This window comes from Nannospalax galili, unplaced genomic scaffold (assembly GCF_000622305.1).
Source record: "Nannospalax galili isolate Female #2095 unplaced genomic scaffold, S.galili_v1.0 scaffold995, whole genome shotgun sequence".
In the NCBI taxonomy this organism is placed as follows: Eukaryota; Metazoa; Chordata; class Mammalia; order Rodentia; family Spalacidae; genus Nannospalax; species Nannospalax galili.
In genome coordinates, this window is record NW_008337291.1 from 382,532 (window position 1) to 403,509 (window position 20,978).

Here is a 20,978-nt window from a genome sequence, read left to right on the forward strand (position 1 = left end):
TTCAGTCGGAATAGTTCATGTGTTCAGGACTTTGAGGGTTGTGGGCGTAGTCAGGCCTTTTTATCGTGGTTTAAGAGTCTTGTTTTCAAGCTGGGGTTATCAAAAGAAGAGGGCAAGGGGGACAAAGTTACATTGAGAACAGGAGGTGGCCCTCTAAAAAGAATTTTGTAAGGGGTTAGACCGTGTATAGCAGGAGTATTTCTAGCTCGAAATAGAGCTAGAGGTAGGAGCTGCACCCAGTCTTTAGTGCCAGTCTCTAAAGCTAATTTGGTTAAGGTTTTTTTAATAGTTTTATTTTTTTTTTTTAATCTATCCTGAACTCTGGGGTCTGTAAGCACAATGTAATTTTTGATTAACCCCAGTGCTTTGGCCATTCCCTGACTTACCTGGGAGACGAAGGCTGGGCCATTATCAGACCCAATTACCTTAGGCAGTCCAAATCGAGGGAAAAATTTTTTTAATCAGTTTCTTTACCACCGTCTGGGCTGTGGCAAACGCATAGCGACTGTCGGTGTAAATGTTGACCTTTTTGTCCTTTGTTAATTTTAGGGCCTGGGTTAGGGCTTTTAATTTAGCCCGTTGGGCTGAAGTTCTGGCCAGTAGGGCTTGGGCCCAGATTATCTTTTCCCCATTAACCACCGCCGCCCCCGCCTTACGTTCACCGTTTCACAGAAAACTGCTCCCATCCGTATACCAGGTGGCATCTGTATCTGTTAGGGGCTGGTCGGTGAGGTCCTCCCTCCAGCCGGCAGCCCAAGTAGTTTACCTGCTGTAGGCAGATCTGGGCTTTTCTTTGCCGAGGGTCGGTATCCAAGTTTCCCCAGTCTCAATAGGAGAGCCTCTGTACCTTTCAATCAGCCAGCTTCCTTCTCGGCCGCTAAGAGGAGGTCATCTACATACTGGAGGAGTATAATCTGTGGGTTTTTTACCCAAAAGTCAGCCAGGTCATGATGTAGAGCTTCATTAAACAGAGTAGGAGAGTTTTTGAATCCTTGGGGAAGTCGTGTCCAGGTTAGTTGTCCCGATATTCCAGCTTTAGGGTCCTTCCATTTAAAAGCAAAGATGGGCTGGCTAACCGGGCTCAGCCTTAGGCAGAAGAGCGCATCCGTCAGGTCAAGTACAGTATACCACCTATAACTAGGAGGTAAAGAACTCAGGAGATTATAGGGATTAGGAACAGTGGGATAGATATTTTTTATCCTCCGATTGAGTTTTTTTAAGTCTTGAACTGGTCTATAATCATCTGTCCCTAGCTTTTTTATGGGGAGCAGCGTGGTGTTTTAAGGGGATTGGCAAGGGTGAAGTATGCCCATTCGTAAAAGTCTTTGGATGTGAAGCCTGATTTTCTCTTGGGCCTCTTTGTTTATAGGATATTGTTTGATTGAAACCGGAGTTGCAGATGGTTTTAGTGTAACCACTATTGGAGGCTGGTTGTATGTTAGTCCTGGGCCTCCTGTCTCGGCCCATGCCGAGGGGATTTTACTTAGCCAATCAGATATACCAGGAATTCCTACTATCGGTCCCTCATATAACCGATGTTCATCTTCCAGCCGCAAGGTTAATACCTGTAGTGGAGTTTTATCTTTTTTTTTTTTTTTACAGTAGCTCCCTTTGTAGTGAAGTGGATGTAGGCTCCCAGCTTAGAGTAAATCTCTCCCAAGAAGAGGGTATGGACAGTCGGGGACCAATAAGAATGAGTGAGAGACTCGTCCTGTGTTGAGGTCCACTTTTTTTTCTGTGGTCCATCTGTATGTTTTTCCTCCGGTGGCCCCTTGGACCCAGGCTGTTTTGGAACTCATAGGTCCCTCAGTTGTTGTTAGGACTGAGTGCTGAGCTCCTGTGTCTACCATGAAGGTAGTCAATTGCCCCCCTATCTTTAAAGTTACCCTGGGCTCAGGGGGGAACTCCTGGCCCCGACTTCCCTAGTCCCCTAGAGTCAGGACTGGGATTGTTTTCTTTTGAAGTCTGTTCAGCTTCTTCGGACATTTTCGAGCCCAATGTCCTCTCTCCTTGCAATAGGCACACTGGTCTTTATTTACTCGGGGCCTTTTCTTGTCTCCCAGGTTTTTACCTGGTCCTGGTCCTGTTCCCTGAAATACTGTGGCCAAAATTTGACTTAATTTTTTTTTATCTTTTTTTATTAAATTCTGTAAGGAGTACCCCTGAAGGCCCTCCAGCCGTTGGAGCTTACCACGAATGTCAGGGGCTGATTGTCCTATAAAGGCCATACTAAGATCTGCCTGACGCTCCTGGGCCATGAGGTCAAAAGGGGTGTACATTTTATATCCTTTTATTAGGTGCTCTAGGAACCCTGCGGGGGTCTTATTTTCCCCCTGGGTTATAGCATGTACCTTTGCCAAATTGGTTGGGTGCCTTCTGGCCCCTTTGAGACCCACTATCAGAGTCTGGCGATAAAGACAGAGACGCTCCCTACCGGCCATGGTCTCATAGGGGGTTCCAGTTGGGTCTGGTCAGAGGAAATCCTGCGTCTTATTTCATTTGGGAGCAGAGTGGGTCTCCCATCCTGCCCGGGGACATTTTTCCGGGCCTCTAGGATGACTCGCTGTCTTTCTTCTGTGGTTAGAAGGGCCTGGAGGAGTTGTTGACAATCCTCCCAGGTGGGTTGGCGGGTGAGAAGAATAGACTCTATTAAAGCAGTTAGAGCCTGAGGATCCTGAGAAAAAGAGGGATCATGAGTCTTTTAATTATATAAGTCAGAGGCTGAAAAGGGCCAGTACTGGATCTGATCCCCTATAGTTTGGAGGGGAAAAGCCTGGGCAGTCCAGATTCCATCAGAGGGGCCCCCTCTATCTTTCCTTAAGTGGAGTTTTTTAGATAGAGGAGGGGATTTGTCAGGTTCAGTGGGATCAGGAGAGGGATAAGGTAGTTCTTGGGGTGGAGGTGCCTGTGCAGGTGGATAGGGAGGTGGAGGATCAAGGAGGGTTAGGGAAGCTTGGTCCTCGGGGAGGACTGGCTTTTGTTTTTTTTTCCTCAGGGGCAGAGTGAAGGGGCAGGAGGGAAGAAGTAAGACTCAGGGGAACAGAAGGGGTAGGAGGCCCCTGGTCAGTCTCTCCAATTCCCCCAGGAGGTAGGAACAGGCCGTGCCCAAGATGTGGGGTTCTGGGCCAAGTCTTCCCAGGTGACTATGTAGGCCACCTGGTCCGGATGTCCGTGTGGTCCTGGGTGGAAAATGTATTCCTTAACCTGTAAGATAGTAGCAAGGTCAAAAGTCCCATCTTTTGGCCATCCTTTTTCAAAAGAGGGCCATGCAGAGGAACAGAAACTCTGCCACTCCTTCTTTTGGACCTCCAATGATAAGTTGTGGGCCCGTTCCATGACCTCCTTTCAGTGTTCCAGAGTTAAGCTTAAAGGGGTAGTTAGCAATTGACCCATAGTGGAGGTCACAGGAGAGGGGGAGAGAAAGAAAGAAAGAAAGAAAGAAAGAAAGAAAGAAAGAAAGAAAGAAAGAAAGAAAGAAAGAGAATATGCCACTCCAAATAATAATGACCAGTGGGTGTGCTTATGGAAGAGTACCTAACGTTGCCCAGTTTTTCTTCTGCGGGGGACATGAATTTATCTGGGATTCACGCCTGGGACCCCCTTATCCTTTTACAGGAGTCTTTTAGCGGCGAGTGCCCTTTGGCTCTTAGTTGCTCGACCCGTGCCTGCGGGGCTTTTTTAGTGGCAGGAGGGAGGGATGGAGAGGAGAAGGAAGTACAGAGAAGCCGTCTTGTCTCCACCCGTGCGGGCAGTCGGGATCCGTCAAGAGGGCTAGGAGCCTTCAGCTTACGCCAGGGAGTAGCCCTGGCTAGAAAGCCTCAATTACTCTTTTGCCATTAACGGTCCCACGCGAAGACTTAGACCAAGAATAAGGAGAAACACAAAAGGAGAAGATACTTTAGAATAGAGAGCATAGAAGAAAATACAGAATTAGGCCCCCGCCTAGAATGATTAGGTCCAGAAGTGCCATACATGCACACCACCTCTCCTTGCATTCACTTGGACCAGTCCTTTTTTCACTCAGACACACTCTGCACTCACACTTTTAAGACAAACACAAAACAAAAATCCTTGCTGCGCGCTTCTTGACTCAGAAACTGAAAATATAGATCAGGAAGGGACCAGCCAAGCCAATCCCTCCTCCTGGGGTGAGGAAAGCTACGCTGTCCTCCCCTCTCCAGATCACTCTGGTCACTAAGGCTAGAGTGGTGAAACCAGGGGTCTCTGGGCACGTCTGCCACTCCCGCTGGTTTCCAGAATACAGACTTACAGGTCCTGCACAGGCACAATTATTCAGATGGAACGTTCCCAGAACAGAAATGACTGACAGAAATTAAGACCAAGACAAATCACAAGACCTCTATTCTTACCTCCTGCTGATCTGAGGAAATGGGTCTGGGGGTGGCCTGGATCTTGGTGGGACCTCCAAATGTTGGAACCCCATTTTGGGGTACCCAACGTCCACAGGAGGCTGCTCCCCAATAACTCAGTCCTCAGACCAGGAGATGCAACAAGCAAGAGGATTTATTGGCGTTTTGCACAAAATGGACTCCTGCCTCACTCGGAGGTCAGAAGCCCAGAGCTTAGCTTACAGACTTCTTTTAAAGACAAAAACCACAAACCATAAGTGGTAGAAGTAGGAGGGAGAGTGGCAGTAGTGGGAGGGAGAGCGGCAGTAGTGGGAGGGGGAAGTTGGCAGGGATAAATCTATTGAGGCAGAACAATTCTATTAACAAAACACCATATCACAATTTTATAATAAGGCCACAAATCAATTATAAGGCTACACCTACATGATTACAAAGTAATACAAAAAGTTTCTTAGACAGTTCCATAAAAAATAAAAAAGTCTCTCAAGCGGTAAGTGCCCGAGTTAAAACGACATGTTTGTGAGGCTTTCAAATACGGTCATCTGGTTAATCTCAAACCAGGTCAGCCTTGATGTCTGGAAAACAGCTTTTTCTCAGCAGTTAAAATTATTTTACATCTTATTTCCTTGTACAGCTTCCCAGAATATTTTTTTGGTCTGGGGGGACTTGATTTGATTTCATCACCATGTAGGTGGCTCAGTACCTTCAGTGACATCACCTCAGAAGTCACACAGCATCACTTTAACAACATGCCAAGTGGCAAACAGTTACAAAGATCTGCCAGGATCAAGTGAGAACATAGACCCTCCCACATCTCTCAGTGGAGGCACATTAGTGTCACACTATGAGATGAACGTGTGAGATAGCTAAGAATTGAGGGGGCCATCTTTGAAAATACAGTATACTCCAATGTGTTTCTAGCATCTTCTATATCATCCCCAAGTATTACTCTTAACATTACCTACTAGCTAATCAATCATTGGCTCTGGTATCTTACTCTCTCTAATTAGAAATTGAGATTTGTGGGACTGGAGAGAAGGCTCTGTGGTTAAGAGCACTGGCTTCTCTTGCAAAAGAACTGGGTTTGATTCCCAGCATCCACATGGTGGCTAACAACCAGCCATAACTCCAGTTCCAGTGGATCCGACACCCTCTTCCAACCTCTGTGGGCACTGCATGACACATATGCACCGACCTACCTGCAAACAATACACTCATACACATAAAATAAAAATAAATAATAAAATATTTTTAGCCAGGTGTGGTGGCGCATGCCTCTATTCCCAACACTTTGGAGGCAGAGGCGGATCTCCATGAGTTCGAGGCCAGACTGATCTACATAGTGAGTTCCAGGCCAGCTGGGGCTACAGCAAGACCCTATTTCAAAAAGACCAAAAAAAAAAAAAAATTGAGATTTGCACATTGAAAAGATGAAAACAGATCATTATAGATGTTTTTAGACAAAAGAAATAGATTTCCTCTTTTAAAAAAGTTAAACTGTGGGCTGGGCCTGGTGGCACATGCCTTTAATCCCAGCACTTGGGAGGCAGAGGCAGGCAGATCTCTGTGAGTTCAAGGCCAGTCTGGTTGACATAGTGAGTTCCAGGACAGCTGGAGCTACAGGGACACCCTGTCTCAAAAAGACAAAAAAAAAGTTAAACTGTGTGTGTGTGCACATGCATATGTGAAAGTCAGAGGATAACTTGGCTGAATCTGTTCTCTGCTTCTACTATATGGGTTCTGGGAATCAAACTCAGGTCATCAGGCTTGGCAGCAAGCACTTTGCCCACTGAGCCATCTCACTGGCCCAAAAGAAATATATTTCTTAGAGGCAAGTTAATTACTAAAATATGTCTAATCAAGAAGTTGTTGGAATGACTATTTTAATGCTATTTGGAAAATGCTTCCCAGTCAAGGTAACATTTTAATATGCTTATCCTAGTTTATATACACTGTGTTTACAGTTAAGCCCTGAAACCATTGTTTAAGTTTGTGATTGATTTGAAACATTTAAATACACAAATTCCCTCTTTTATCTGATATACATCTAGGGAAGGTAACTTAGTAGGTTTCTTTTCATTATGTGACTTCTCTAGCCAAGTTGCCTAACTTCTCTAAAATGTCTTGGTTTCCTCATCTGAATACTTACCTCACAGGGCAGGCATGAGGATTAAATGTGTGTGTGTGTGTGTGTGTGTGTCTATATCTCTATCATCTATCATCTATTTATCTTTCATACTTGGCACAAAGTAAGTGCTAAGCAAAAAGACATAGGAAACACATGGCTGTGTTAATTTCACTGGGTTATACGTATATATGAAGATAAGTACCATAATTGGATACATTTCCAAGGATTAGTCAGTCTGATTAATGAAAACATTAAGTTCTTTCATTTAGGAAGAATAGTTGCTCCCTAATTTGATAACTCTCTGTTGTTTTTAGTTTGAAAAAGAAAAGCAACATGATATTCGATCATTCTTCTTACCAAAACTGAAAAAAAGACAGTTGGAGACTTCCTATAATGAATCAAAGGTACTCAAGGAGAATACTCTAGTGGCCTCTGACCCTAGAAAAATGGGTACCAGTGATAGCATTGATAATGAAAATGGTTTTGAACCTGAAGCTAAAAGAATGAAGTCACTTAGCACCAAGGACCCCAGCAGTCCCCTGGAGCAAAGACCATCCTTGAAAGCCAGAGCCACATTCACGGAAGGGGTCCATGAGGCCAAGTCCCCATCAGCCACCCCAGCCCCTCTTGGGAAGGAATGGCAGTGTGGCTTCTGTACATTTATCAATGACCCAGTCCTTCCTTACTGTGAGATGTGTGAGAACCCTCCAGGCACAGCTGGTATGTATACAGGCGACAGAGATGTGGGGGGATAATGGTATCTTGAGACCACCTGTCTTTCAGATATTGCTGCTAAGTGTCTGAGTGACTCAATGACTCAGCACAGCCTGCAACTCTTAAAATGGAGTAAGAATTTCACGGAGTGTAGACTGTGACTTCCCTGTGGAATGTTAAATGCTCCTGGTTCTGTCAAGAATGTATATCCTGAATGTGTGTGGTGTGGCATTAATTTGGCACAAATGGGCATTTCTGATTAATGTCAGCAGGATGTAAGCTCAGTGGGCTTGAGAAGCCTTGTTACTATGGTAGCAAATGTGCCTCCTGTCATAGACCTGCTGTTTTCTTTCCTCTATAGATATTCTTGTTTTTAAGGAAATTATAGAGGATTTTTATGTTTAAATGCTTAAATGCTTTGCCTACTTAGTATACATTTTTGCTTGACAAGTCATAAAAACTCTTCTCTGGGTTTTTAAAGAACTAACTTGGTGTTTGTTCAATGAATTCATTCTTTTGTAAAACATATCCTTATAAACTTAGAAATCTTATTTTTCAAGTATTTTTCTCTAGCATGATATGCTGTTTCTTAATGTTCCATTTCTGAAATGGTTAATACCCAGGATTGTCATAAGAATAAACATTAGTATTTAGGCCAGTAAGATGACTCAGTGGGTAAAGGTACTTATCATGCAGACCTAACTCCTGAAATCATTCCCTGGGACCCACATGGTGGCATGAGAGAACTGACCTCTGACCTCTACACACATGCCATAGCACACTCCCAGTGGCATGCTCATGCCCCTACAACACACATCATACACATACAAAATAAATGAATAAAATGTTGATATTTTGTTTTCAATTTTTTTAACTTTTAAAAAAAATTGTATTGAGAATTTCATAATGCACATTATATGTTTTGATCAAATCCACACCCACTTCCTTCCTGCCAACACCTCCCATATCTCCCCATCACTTTTTTTCTGACAACTTTGTGTATTCTTTTTCCTTCCTTCCTTCCTTCCTTCCTTCCTTCCTTCCTTCCTTCCATGTGTTCTCTATAGGTGCTTTCTTTATGGCTCTACAGGGATGTAACCCTAAAATCTTTTAGGGGTTAGATAAGAGCTCCCAAATACTTTTGACATTTTTGGCCTTAGGAACAGAATATGTTGCTAAGAGGCCCAAGGACATTTTGACCTTAACAGCCATAGTTTTGTTTTCAATTTTAGAGAACACACTTTATGCCAATAAGAAAAGGCCAACATGACAGTTTTGGAAACTAGAAATATACTATTTTATCAATGGTAATAGTTATTGGCATCAATTCTCCACTATATATTATTTCTTCCAACAACTGACACTGACAAAGACTGAGCTAAGATGTGAACTCTGACATGGGATTCTTTCCACTCTGCCTTCTCTCTTATTTTCAATCTGAAGGAAAATTAGCTAATCTTTCCTTCCACTTCTGGGAGTGCCTATCAAAACTGACAAGTCGGCCATCTGGGTAGTTATATTTGTTATGTAGGCACTTGTCTGTGAACTAAACTGGAATCACATACTTACTTCCTATAATATCCTTGTCACACTTAACATGTGGCAAGGATTCCATATGATTCCATAAACATGACTCCATATGATTCCCAACTGGTGTAGACAATCAAAATAGATTGTGACCATAGAATAATGTCAGCTCACAGTAAGTGTATAAGGTAACTCGCTAAGAAAAAATAATAGTTTATTGTGTTTTTAGTTCTTATTTTTCCTTTGTGATGCCAAGAGCAACAATGAAAGTTCCTGGGCTTGTGATTGAATAAACATCCTGTCAAGCAACTTAAAAAATAAACACTCCTGGGGCTGGAGAGGTGGCTCAGTGGTTAAGAATACTGTTGTTCTTCCAGAGGACTTGGGTTCAATTTTCTGCACCCACATGATGACTCACAACCATCCTTAACTCCAGTTCCAGGGGATCCAGTGCCCTCTTCTGGCCTCAACAGACACTGCACAACATGGATGCACATACATATATGCAGGCAAACATGCATACAAATAAAATAGTTAAGTAAATATTTTAAAAAATAAACACGGTAAACATGAAACAGTCTGCTTAGAGAAAAATAAAAATCCTAAGTAACAGTGGCATTACTGCATCTCAGCATTATCATTATTAACTTTACATTATTGAGTTTGGCGTAATGATCTCCAGCCTTGATTTGTGCCCCCAAAAGTGTCAAAAGACATGATTACTAATAACTAAATTTTTAATAGTGCCTTCCATGTAACTCTTTGAGAAAACAGAATTCAGAAAATTAAAGGAGCAGTTTAGGATGTTGCAGTCCCTAAAGGCGTCTAATTCTGATAGTGCTTTGGAGAAAATGTGGCATAGAATACAGTGAATGCTAATCTTTAACAACTAACTGCTGAAAGCACTCAAATTTGTATCTCTGACTTCAATTCCAGAATGGCTGCATCCAAAGTCACCTCTGAAATATCTCTGTCTGGATATCCAGTGGGAACCTCAAGCTTAACAGGTCCACATAAAATTCTTGGGGCTGGAGAGAAGTCTCAGTTGGTCAAATGCTTGCTACATAGGCAATAAAGACCCAAGTTTGGATCCCAGCACCCCTGTGGAAAGCTAATAACAGCATATATCTGTTAACTCTAGTGCTAGGGAGGTAGAAAGAGGTAGATCCCTAGATCCAGCCTAGCTGAATAAGTGAGCTCCAGGCTCAATGACAGACCATGTCTCAAAATAAGGTGGAATGGACCTAGAGAGAGTCTTAGCAGTCAAGAGCATTAGCTGCTCTTGCAGAGGACCTAGATTCAGTTCCCAGCACCCACATGGCAGCTAACAACCTTCCATGACTCCAGTTACAAGGGGTCCGAAACCCTTGTCTGGCCTCTGTGTATGACATGGACACCATGCATGACATGGTTGTGCTTACATACAAGCAGGCAAAAACACTCATACACATAAAAATAAATAAGAAAAAGTTTTAAAACTAGAGAACAATAAAAGAAGGCACTAGATGTTACCTCTGACCTCCATATGTGTACCCCTGTATACACACACACACACACACACACACACACAATAGCATTCTTCATTCATCACCGCTTATTTAGCACTCAGATCTCTCAATCTTTCCTACATCAAACTAAAAACCTCATCAGTATCCTTGATCTCTTTGTCGCCTCCCCCTCCATCATTAAGAAAATTCCAAAATAAATCTCGATTACAACCCCTTCCTCTCACTGCTACCACTGACAGCCATTTTTTCTTACCCAAACCACAGTAGCACCCATGCCAATCCTCCCCTTGATGATACTTCTGTGCAGCGCATCCAGAGTGACCCTTCAAAACTTCAGATCATTAGTATTCCTCCATCTAAAAGTCCATTTATTTCCAGTTCCATTTAGAGAACAACCAAGAATGTAAGCCCCTAGCCAGGCTTCTCGACTCCCCAACAGTTCTCCTAGGTGGGACTAGGAGATCTTGGTCCTGACAGCTTGTGCTTATGTAATATCCTAATACTGCTCCTTTATGTTTCTAGGTTCCACCCTTCATCTGTAGACACATTCTTTATTATTTGGTTACGTTATTGTGTATCTCTCCTCTTAGAAGGGAACCTCCAGGAAGTAGGGCAAATACTCCCTTCCTGATAAATGTATTATAAATCTAAATAAAGTTAACATTGTTAACTTTTATAAAGAACACCAAGCTTTGACATTTGTCATTTGTTTAGTTTAAATTATTTCATTTTAATAATTCTAGTCAGCCTTAGCTGTATCCAGTATAACAACAAAAATGAGGAGGATGATTCTCAGAAAGATACCTCCAAAAATGATCAAGCTAGCTTGGACTATGGAAAACAAGTCCTTGAACAGTCAGAACCTGATCAGTTGGCTGACAGCAAGGAAGACACTTCAAAAGATGAACAAGAAGACAGACTGACACCCCGGGCAGAGAATGGTAAGTTCTATTTCCATGTCTAGTGTTCAAATAATAACCGTGTAGGGGCTGGAGATAGGCTCAGTTGGTGCTTACCTAGCATACATGAGTCCCCGGGTTCAATACCCAGCACAGCATAAACTGCACATGGTGGCAAAAGCTTGTAATTCCAGCACTCAAGTAGAGGCAAGAGGATTGGCTTCATACTGAGTTTGAGGCTAACCTGTGCTAAATGAGACCCTGTCTCAAAACTAACTACTGAATAAATACCATGTACTTTAATCACATAATGCTGTTGCTAAATTTGTGATTAATACCTTGTCCCAAGTATTCCCTTTTAGATTAAAATACTGACCCTCGGGCCGGGCGTGGTGGTGCACGCCTTTAGTCTGAGCACTCGGGAGACAGAGGCAGGCAGATCTCTGTGAGTTCAAGGCCAGCCTGCTCTACATAGTGAGTTCTAGGACAGCTGGGGCTACAGGGAGCCCCTGTCTCAAAAAAAAAAAAAAAAAAAAAAAAAAAAAGAATACTTTTTCAACAACATCCTTAAACTCCAAATGGCTATGTGTCTCTTGGCATCAAGACACTACTAAGAAGCAAAACCAATAAATTGCTGCCCATGCTACCACAGCAGTGTTATACTGCCCAGCTACACCAAGACCATTGATGGACAGGTATTTTTATCTGGGTGGTGCTTCAGGTCACAATAGTCAGATCAACAAGAGTATTAGCATCCCCTTAACAAATCATTGTCCTTTTCATAATGAATGCTCTTAAATGGCTATACTCAATTGGCATGTTTGATTTGTTGTTGTTGTTGTTGTTGTTGTTGTTGTTGTTTTTGGTTGTTTGACACAGAGTCTCCTTGTAGCTCCAGCTTGCCTAGAACTTGTTATATAGACCAGGCTAACCTTGATCTCACAAAGATCTGCTTGCCTGCCTGAATGTTGGGATTAAAGTTTTGCACCACCATGCCACGTGTGTGTGTGTGTGTGTGTGTGTGTAATTTTTTAGAAACAATTTTAAGGAGCATAATTTCAAGACTATATGAAATAGTCTATACAGATGGCTCAGTGGATAAAGTTTCCACTGTGCAAGTATGAGAACCTGAATTCAGTCCCTACCATCTGCATGCAAACCCAGGCATGGCAGTACATACCTATAATCTCAGCACTGGGTAAATGTTGACAGACAGATCTCTGGGGCTCACTGGCTGACTGGCGTAGCCAAATCAGTGAGCCCCAGGCCACTAACAGACCCTGTCTCAAAAAATAAGGTGAAGAGCAATTGAGGAAGACACCTGACTTTGACCTCTGGCCTCCACATGTTTATACACACACAGGCTCATGTCCACATGCATACATGCCACACATATACACAAAGACCATGTATGTCATAACTGCACATGGAGCCACCTCTTAGTGTTTAGGATTTATTTGTTGTTCAGTTCTGCTTTTTATTTATAGCTGTGATAGACTATGGCATCAAATGCCAGCCTGCAGTACTGTGTCACTGTCTCTTCTGAGCTAGATGGCAGAAGACTGTGTAATTTGGGTTATTTCTGTCTTACGCATTTAGTGACCATAGTATATCATCTGCAGATTGATATACTTCTTAAAACTGTCTCAAATTTTTAGGGACTCTTGAAAAATATTTTTCTGTTAGCTGCTATCAACACTGATATAATTTGGAGTCAGACTCATACCTTTGAAATGAAATACTCATTTAAAAATTTCTGAGCTTAAGGTGTCCTCAGCTCTGGAGCCATGTTTTTATTTTAACTAGAAATCTTCAGGTCTAGAAGGAAAGCTATAGCTCCAGCAGATTCATCATCTCTATTAAATTACACGTCATGGACACAAAGGAATAGTATGTTCCGCAACGCAACTGTTGGCTCCCAAGAAGTATCAGCCACTTTGGCGTTGACCTCGTAAATATCTTTTCTTAAAAATGACCTCTGTGGCTGGAGAGCTGGTTCATCAGTTAAGAACACTGACTGCTCCTGCAGAAGACCTGGGATCAGTTCCCAGGACCCATAATTCATAATTCTGTTGTTTTGGGTTTGGTTTTTTTGTTGTTGTTTTGTTTTCTATTTATTTGTTTTTTACAGGAATAAACCACAAACCAAATTTATAAAGTAGCTGGTACCTAGTGGAACAGCAAGCAAACCCTAGCTTCTAGGCCTAGAAACAACTTTAAAAGTTCACTGAAGAGCCAGGCGTGGTGGCGCATGCCTTTAATCCCAGCACTTGGGAGGCAGAGGCCAGCAGATCTTTGGGAGTTCAAGGCCAGCCTGGTCTACATAGTGAATTCCAGGACAGCTGGGGCTACAGGGAGACCCTGTCTCAATAAGACAAAACAAAAAAACAAAACAAAAGTTCACTGAAGAACTATGGCTGAATTAAGAGTATAAGCTCTGGAGCTCCTTTTATTGTGAGCAAGTTAATATTACTGTGTATTCATTACTTGTCTGTTACTGTGATAGAAAATCCTGACAAAAAACAACTTAGAGAAGGAAAGGCTTCATCTTGGCTTACAGTTCCAGACCCGATACAGTCCCTCATGGTGGGAAAGACATGGCATCTAAAGCATGAGACTAGCCAATCACATTTTATCTGGACACAGAAAGCAAAGAAGGAGAACATGAAGAAGGCCAGGCTATAAAACCTCAAAGCCCATCCCCAGTGATGGACTTCCTCCAGCAATGTTCCACCTTCTAAAGGTCCCACAACTTTCTAAACACCACCCACCACCAAGGACCAGTTCAAATACATGAGCCTGTGGAGACATTTCTCATTCAAACTGTAACAATGTACCTAAATTTCCTTCTGTTTAAAATGTGTTTTTCTACTGTGAGAAATGTAATTAGGATAGTACTCAGCACAATGCTTGGGACGTTAAATGTTTAGTATTAACTGTAATCATTTAATCTGTAGTACCAGGGATTGAACCAGGGGCCTTTAGGCATGCTAGGTAAGCACTCTACCACTGAGCTACAAAAGAGTACTCAGCAAAAATCTACCCAGCTTCCATATATGTTCTTAGATGGCCCGCCTTGAGAATTTTATTTTAAGCCTAGATATGTATCCCTTATGAAATATGTTGATTTAAAAAAAAAAGATTATGTAGCTGGATGTGGTAGTGTACTCCTTTAATCCCAGCACTGGGGAGGCAGAGGCAGGCAGATCTTTGTGAGATCAAGGCCAGCCTGTGTTCTAGGCCAGCTGTGGCTACAAAGAGACCCTGTCTAAACACAACAACAACAAAATTATGTGTATGTATGTGTGTCTATGTGTCTGCCACTTGTGTATGGTACCCATGAAGCCAGAAGAGTCATCAGGTTCCCTGGAGCTGGAGTTACAGGTGGTTGGTTGTAAATCATTTAGTGTGAGTGCTGGGAGCACCACTTAGGTCCTCTAGAAGAGCAGTAAGTATTCTTAACTGCTAAGCCACCTCTCGAGCCCCATGTTGATTTTTTATTTTTATATTCTTTTTAAAAGATTTATTTATTTTTGCTATTGTGTATTAGTGTTTTGCCTGTACATATGTATATGCACTACATGCATGGCTGGTGCCCACAGAAGCTATAACAGGGCATTGGATCCCCTGGAACTGGAAGTACTGATAATTTGGGCTGCCATGTGAGTATTAGGAACCGAACCTGGGTTCTCTGCAAGAATAGCAAATGCTCTTAACCACTGAGCTTTCCAGTCCCTTGTGTTGATTTTTGTATAGCTATTTCATCATTCTAACCTGTGAAAGATTAAAATGAGCTTTTTAAGATTTATATCTTTCATGTATATGTATGTGAGTATCTGAATGTATGTATGCATGTACATGTATGTGAAAGTACTCATGGAGGTAGAAGAGGGTGTGTGATCCCCTGTATTTAGAGTTACAGTTGGTTGTGAGCTGCCCAACATGTGGATGCTGTAGACTAAACTCCGATCCTCTGCAAGAGCTACAAACACTGAGCCATCTTTCTACCTCCTAAAGCTATTTTAGATAGAGGGTAGACAAGTCTTCAGACTTTCCTTTGTCTTCTTCATTAGAGCAGTTGATGAATTCAGACACTCTGCCAGTGTATGAGGCCCTCATGTTTTGTGCAAGTAAGAACACTGACCGGATCCACCTCTATACCAAGGTAAGCATCACACAGCTTCTGTGGCTTAAAATGTAAGACAAAGGTCCTTCATTTTTCTTTCTTTTTTTCTTTTTCTTTTTTGTCTTTGTTGAGACAGGTCTCTGTAGCCCCAGCTGTCCTGGAACTCACTATGTAGACCAGGCTGGTCTTGAACTCACAGAGATCCGCCTGCCTCTGCCTCCCAAGTGCTGGGATTAAAGGCGTGCGCCACCACACCTGGCTCTGTTTTCCTTTTTTTTTTTTCTTTTATTTTTATGTGTGTGTGTGTGTGTGTGTGTGTGTGTGTGTGTACGCACATGTGTGTGTGCACATGTATGTGGATGCCCACAGAGACCAGAAAAGGGCAGTGAATCCCTCTGGAGCTGGAGCTTTAGGCAGTTGTGAGCCACCTGTCACGGGTGTTGGGAAACAAACTTAGGTACTTTGCAAGAGCAGCAAGTGCTCTTAATCACTGAGCCATCTCTCCAGCACACTCCTCCTCATCTTTGTTTTTCAGTGGTCTCCCTGTAGTCCCAGCTGTCCTGGAACTCACTGTGTAGACCCGGCTGGCCTCAAACTCACAAAGATCCACCTGCTTCTGCCTCCCAAGTGCTGGGATTAAAGGCGTGCGCCACCACGCCCAGCTTCAGTGGATTTCTTCAACAGTAAGATAGCAACTTAATTTTTCCCACCTATGTGTGTCTAAAGACAATGGAAGGAAAATGTCATTAAGACTTCGCCAAACTGCTTCAGTTTAAGTCTGTTACGCTCAGTGTGATCTTGGGCACCTCTGACTGCTCTGTGCTTCTCTGTGCTCTGTGTCTTCAACTGTAAAATGTAGCTAGGATTTGCTGCAAGGATAAAATGGGCTTGGCATTTAGAGTACTTAACACAGGGCCTCCCCTTCATGAAGTCTGGCTGAATGTTAGTTCTGGCACTGGTCATTTCAACATCCCTGTCTCCATGCTGTGATCACTCAGAGTCCTAGAGCAGCCTAGGTTAGTGATGCTCAAAAAATTTTAGTCTAAGGACCCCTTTGCACTCTAAAATTTACTGAGGACCCCAACAGATTTTGTCGATATGGGTTATATCTATTAATATTTATTCTGTACTACAATGAAGATTCTTTTTTATTTTATCTATTTTATTTTATGTGTACGAGTGTATTGCCTGAATGTAAGGTATGCCCATATTGTGCAGTGCCTATGGACATTAGAAGAAGGTGTCAGATCCCCTGGAACTGGAGTTACAGATGGTTGTTAGCCATCATGTGGATGTTGGGAATTGAACCCAGGTCCTCTGCAAGAGCAGCTAGTGCTCTTAACTGCTGAGCCATCTCTCCAGCCCCCTAAAATGAAGATTCTTAAGCTATTCATTGTTCAGTTCCAAAATATCTAATAAGCGCATTACATATATAAATATATAAATAGCATGTGTTTATTTAAAAATTATAGGGCCAGGTGTGGTGGCACATGCCTATAATCCTAGCACTGGAGAAGCTGGGGTAGGAGGATGCCCAGTTTGCAACAAGCCTGGGCTATGTAGCATGATCCTGTCTCAGTGGGGTTAACCCGAACAAGCAGATGATAATGACGGGTTTCTCAGCAGTATGTAGCCACTGGAAAGCTCCATTAAACAGTCATAAGGGAGTAAGAGCTTGAAAGGCAAGCAATGTCTCCCTAATATTACAAAACATATGACTTTTTGGCCCTTCTGAGAGGGTCTTGGAGACCATGTGAGAATCTTTGTCCTAACTAAGCTAATATAAGTAAGGAAAAGTTGGTGAAGATTTTAATTACTCTATTTAATTTCAAATTTCTAATAAATTTAGGTATAAGAAACTATATTTGGGAGCTGGAGAGATGACTTAGCAGTTAGAACACTGGCTGCTCTTGCAGAGAACTCAGGTTTGGTTCCCAGCACCCACATGATAGCTAACAACTATCTATTAACTCCAGTTCCAGGGGATCCAACACCATCTTCTTGCCTCTGTAGGCATTTCATGCATATGGCGCACTTACAGACATGCAAGCAAAATGCTCATACACGTGAAATTGAAATATATTAATTTTTTTCTCTTTTCCACATGTTTCTAATAAATTGGCCATTACATTTCCAAATTTTTTTTTTTTTGGTCTTTTTGAGACAGGGTCCCCCTGTAACCCCAGCTGTCCTGGAACTCACTATGTAGGCCTGGCTGGCCTTGAACTCACAGAGGAGATCCTCCTGCCTCTGCCTTCTGAGTGCTGGGATTAAAGGCATGTGCCATCATGCCTGGCTCACATTTCCAAATTTCTGAAATGGCCAACAGACCATAGAAAGACATTTCTTTAGGCACCTTCTTGAAACCAACAGCTTCAACAAACTGTTGGCCTTGATTCAGGGCCAAGAAATACATTAATTTTTTTAAAAAAGAAACTTTTTAGTTCTAAGCCACAGTTTATTCTATTGAAAGAATGCTTTTTATCTTTTCAGTTTTTGTTTTGTTTTGTTTTGTTTTGTCTTGAGACAGGGTCTCCCTGTAGCCCCAGCTGTCCTAGAACTCACTATAGACCAGGATGGCCTTGAACTCAGAGATCTGCCTGCCTCTGCCTCCCGAGTGCTGGGATTAAAGGCATGCACCACCACACCCAGCTTCTTTTTAGTTTTTATTACATTTATTTATTGTGTGTTTATATGTATATAGGTACTACAGGTCACAGTGCTCTATGGACATGAAAGAACGACTTGCAGGAATCTGTTCTCTTGTTCTACCATGTGGGTTCTAGGGATCGAATTGAGTTCATCGTTCTTGGCAGCAAGCACCTTTCCCTACTGAGCCATCTTACTAGCCAGAAGAAATATTTTTTAAAACATAACTTATGGGGCTGAGGATGTAGTTCACTGGTACAGCATTTGCTTAGCATACACATGACCTTGGGTTCAATCGCCACCACTAAAAAAAAAAAAAAAAAAAAAAAAAACCAAAAACTTAAAACCCAGCTACCTTCAGTTATAAATTTTCTACTAAACCAAGTACAGATACTGATGTATGGTATGCCATGTATAATAATAGGCAGTTAGAAGGAAACAACTCAAACATAGATACCAGCATCCCCACAAAACATCCACTAAGGGGACACAAGGACACAAGATAAAGATACCAGGAACCATCCAGGTACCCGTTCAGGTATACTAGGAACATCCTGGTACTCTTCTTGTAGGCCTGGACCACTGCCCACCTCATGGAGCCTCTAGATGAGCTGAAGCAGACTGGAGAAGACCCATACCTCGATGGCTTTGCTTCTCCAAGCAGTCTTCAGTATCTCTGCCCCCCTGTTCCTCAGGGGTATGGCGCTCCAGATTGTGTCCCTGAAACCATCATGTGAAAGGAGCAGAAAAGTGATCCCCCCCCGACACCCACCTACATGGGTTTCAAGCATTAGGAACCAAGAGCAGGTTCCAGTGAGAGCACACCAAGGCTTCAGAAACCTCTGGGGTCTGTAAGCTTGTATTATATACTGTAACACTCTAGTCAGTGCTTTCCCCCCTTGGGGTAGAGACAGGGAGAGAAACTGCAACCCCTGGTGCAGGGTAGAGTGCCTGCTGCCAGCCACGCTGAGTGTCACTTCATCAGCCTATCATGGGCCTCCTCCTTAACATGTCTGTCCAGAGTCTCAGGCATTTTCTAGCTGTTCTAAATATACTTGCATGTCTCTTTACCAAGTAACTGAGTGTCATCACTCAGTTACTGTCATTTCCTAGCAGGAGACGCTAAGCAGATGAAATGCTGACATGCCTCTTTACAGCTATAGCTGAGGGGAGATGAAAGCTTGCTTTTCTTCTTTAGAAGAGCCAAAGAAAATCTAGAAGTAGAAATTGGGATAAAATCCCTAGTTCACTGCGTTAGAGTTCACCGCATAAAGGAAAAATCAGTAACGGACATTTAATATCCCATAGCTCATGAAAACTATTTCAGCAAGAATCCAAAGTCTAGGGTTTACATTCATATATCCAGACTTTAGAATTACATAATCACATAGTACAGTAACATACCACGATGTAAATACTTGTGTAATTTTCTTCTTCCAACATGGCTATAGACCTGTAACATTTCTTATGGCTGAGAGAATTAGCACATGAGTTAAAGCTGTTGTTGGTACAGTCCAGTTTCACCTGATAGGCATCTTCCCCTTTACAAAAGAAATGACATTTGCTTGTGTCTAACCAAGACTCCCTTCAATGCAGTTTCACCTCCTCTCCAGGCCAAGCCGTTGCAGCCAGCCTGTCCTCAGACCAGCATTGTAACATGGCTTTAGACAAACAGATCTTTTTTTTTTTTCATTCTTTTTGAGACAGGGTCTCCTTGTAGCCCCAGCTGTCCTGGAACTCACTATGTAGACCAGGCTGGCCTTGAACTCACAGAGATCTGCCTGCCTCTGCCTCCCGAGTGCTGGGATTAAAGGTGTGCACCACCAGATCTTTTAAAAATAATTTCTCTAGTTGGGCATGGTGTCACATGCCTTTAGTCCCAGCGCTCGGGAGGCAGAGGCAGGCAGATTTCTGTGAGTTTGAGGCCAGCCTGGTCTACATAGTGAGTTCCAGACCAGCTAAGACCCTGTCTCAAAAAGACCAAAAAATAAATAGATAAAATAATTTCTCTAGAATTTCTCTGTCTCCCTTCTCTCCATGCCTGTAAGAATGAACAGCTGTATAACCCATGGGGGTTCAGGTTATTTTAGGTGCTCTTTGATAGGAGTCACATTATTAACAGGTATTTAGTTCATTGGGGAACGACTATGCTACTCTTAACATCAAGGATGTGATAGTCTTCTGTATTGGTCTGCAGTACTAATTTCATTGTTCCTATATGCATTTCCAACACTAGGCAATAGAAGTCTATGTCAGGGGAGTAAGCATGGTGTCCATGATGGCAGGAGGCTTGGGCTGGGTATGGGCAATACAGGCCTTCAGATGGAAGGAGAGCTGTCTCTTCTCATCACCTGAGTCTGCAGGGAAGCCAGGTTTCGTACACCCTTGTCTAGACTGTGCCTTTTAGTATATCTTTTAGGAGACTGGACATACTACATCATAATGAAACTGTTTTCTTTTAGAGTAGTTATGAGTGCCTACAGACTCAACTGCATTAATAACGTCTTCCTTGTCTATAATCAGGATGGAACACCGATGAACTGTAATTTCATTCCTCTGGATATAAAATTAGACCTTTGGGAAGACTTACCAGCAAGCTTTCAACTAAAACAGAATCGTTCACTGGTAAGAATAGTTTTAAATACTACAGTTGTATTTGTTTTAAATAAAATTATTTAGTAATTTTAATGATCATTTGAGTTTATAGCCAACCTAGTGCTGAGTTAAACTGCAGGCTGCGGCTTTATGCATCCCAGCAGTGTCTATTAATTACACTGACGCTAAGAATAAATGTGGAACCTGTTTCCTTGGTGAGTGATCACACCTAGTGCTGCTGCTGAGGATAGCATCACCTCTCATCACTTCACTCTCATTCACAGCTGTGATATTCCTATCTGTCAGAATCACATTTTATCTTTATATATATATATATATATAATTTATTATATTAGTTTTATGTGTATGAGTGTATTGCCTGCATGTATGTGAGTGCACCCATGTCGTGCAATGCTGTGGAGGTTGGAAGAGGGCATTGGATTCCCCTGGTAGGGGGTTAAG

The 20,978-nt window shown here is 42.4% G+C and overlaps 1 protein-coding gene and 1 non-coding gene across 5 annotated transcripts in view; one reads left to right on the forward strand and one right to left on the reverse strand.

Moving 5' to 3' along the window:
• Positions 1–20,978, forward strand: part of Zranb3 (zinc finger RANBP2-type containing 3) — a 245,878-nt gene that overhangs the window by 206,750 nt on the left and 18,150 nt on the right. For all 4 annotated transcript variants that reach the window (XM_029563233.1, XM_029563231.1, XM_029563232.1 and 1 more), the window contains 4 exons: positions 6,813–7,218; positions 10,991–11,188; positions 15,220–15,311; positions 20,445–20,546. In XM_029563233.1, the coding sequence (XP_029419093.1) occupies positions 6,813–7,218; positions 10,991–11,188; positions 15,220–15,311; positions 20,445–20,546 (798 nt within the window). The remainder of the gene's footprint in view (positions 1–6,812; positions 7,219–10,990; positions 11,189–15,219; positions 15,312–20,444; positions 20,547–20,978) is intronic.
• Positions 17,549–17,679, reverse strand: LOC115070236. Its single transcript, XR_003849430.1, has one exon. It is a non-coding gene; the product is annotated as a small nucleolar RNA SNORA2/SNORA34 family (small nucleolar RNA).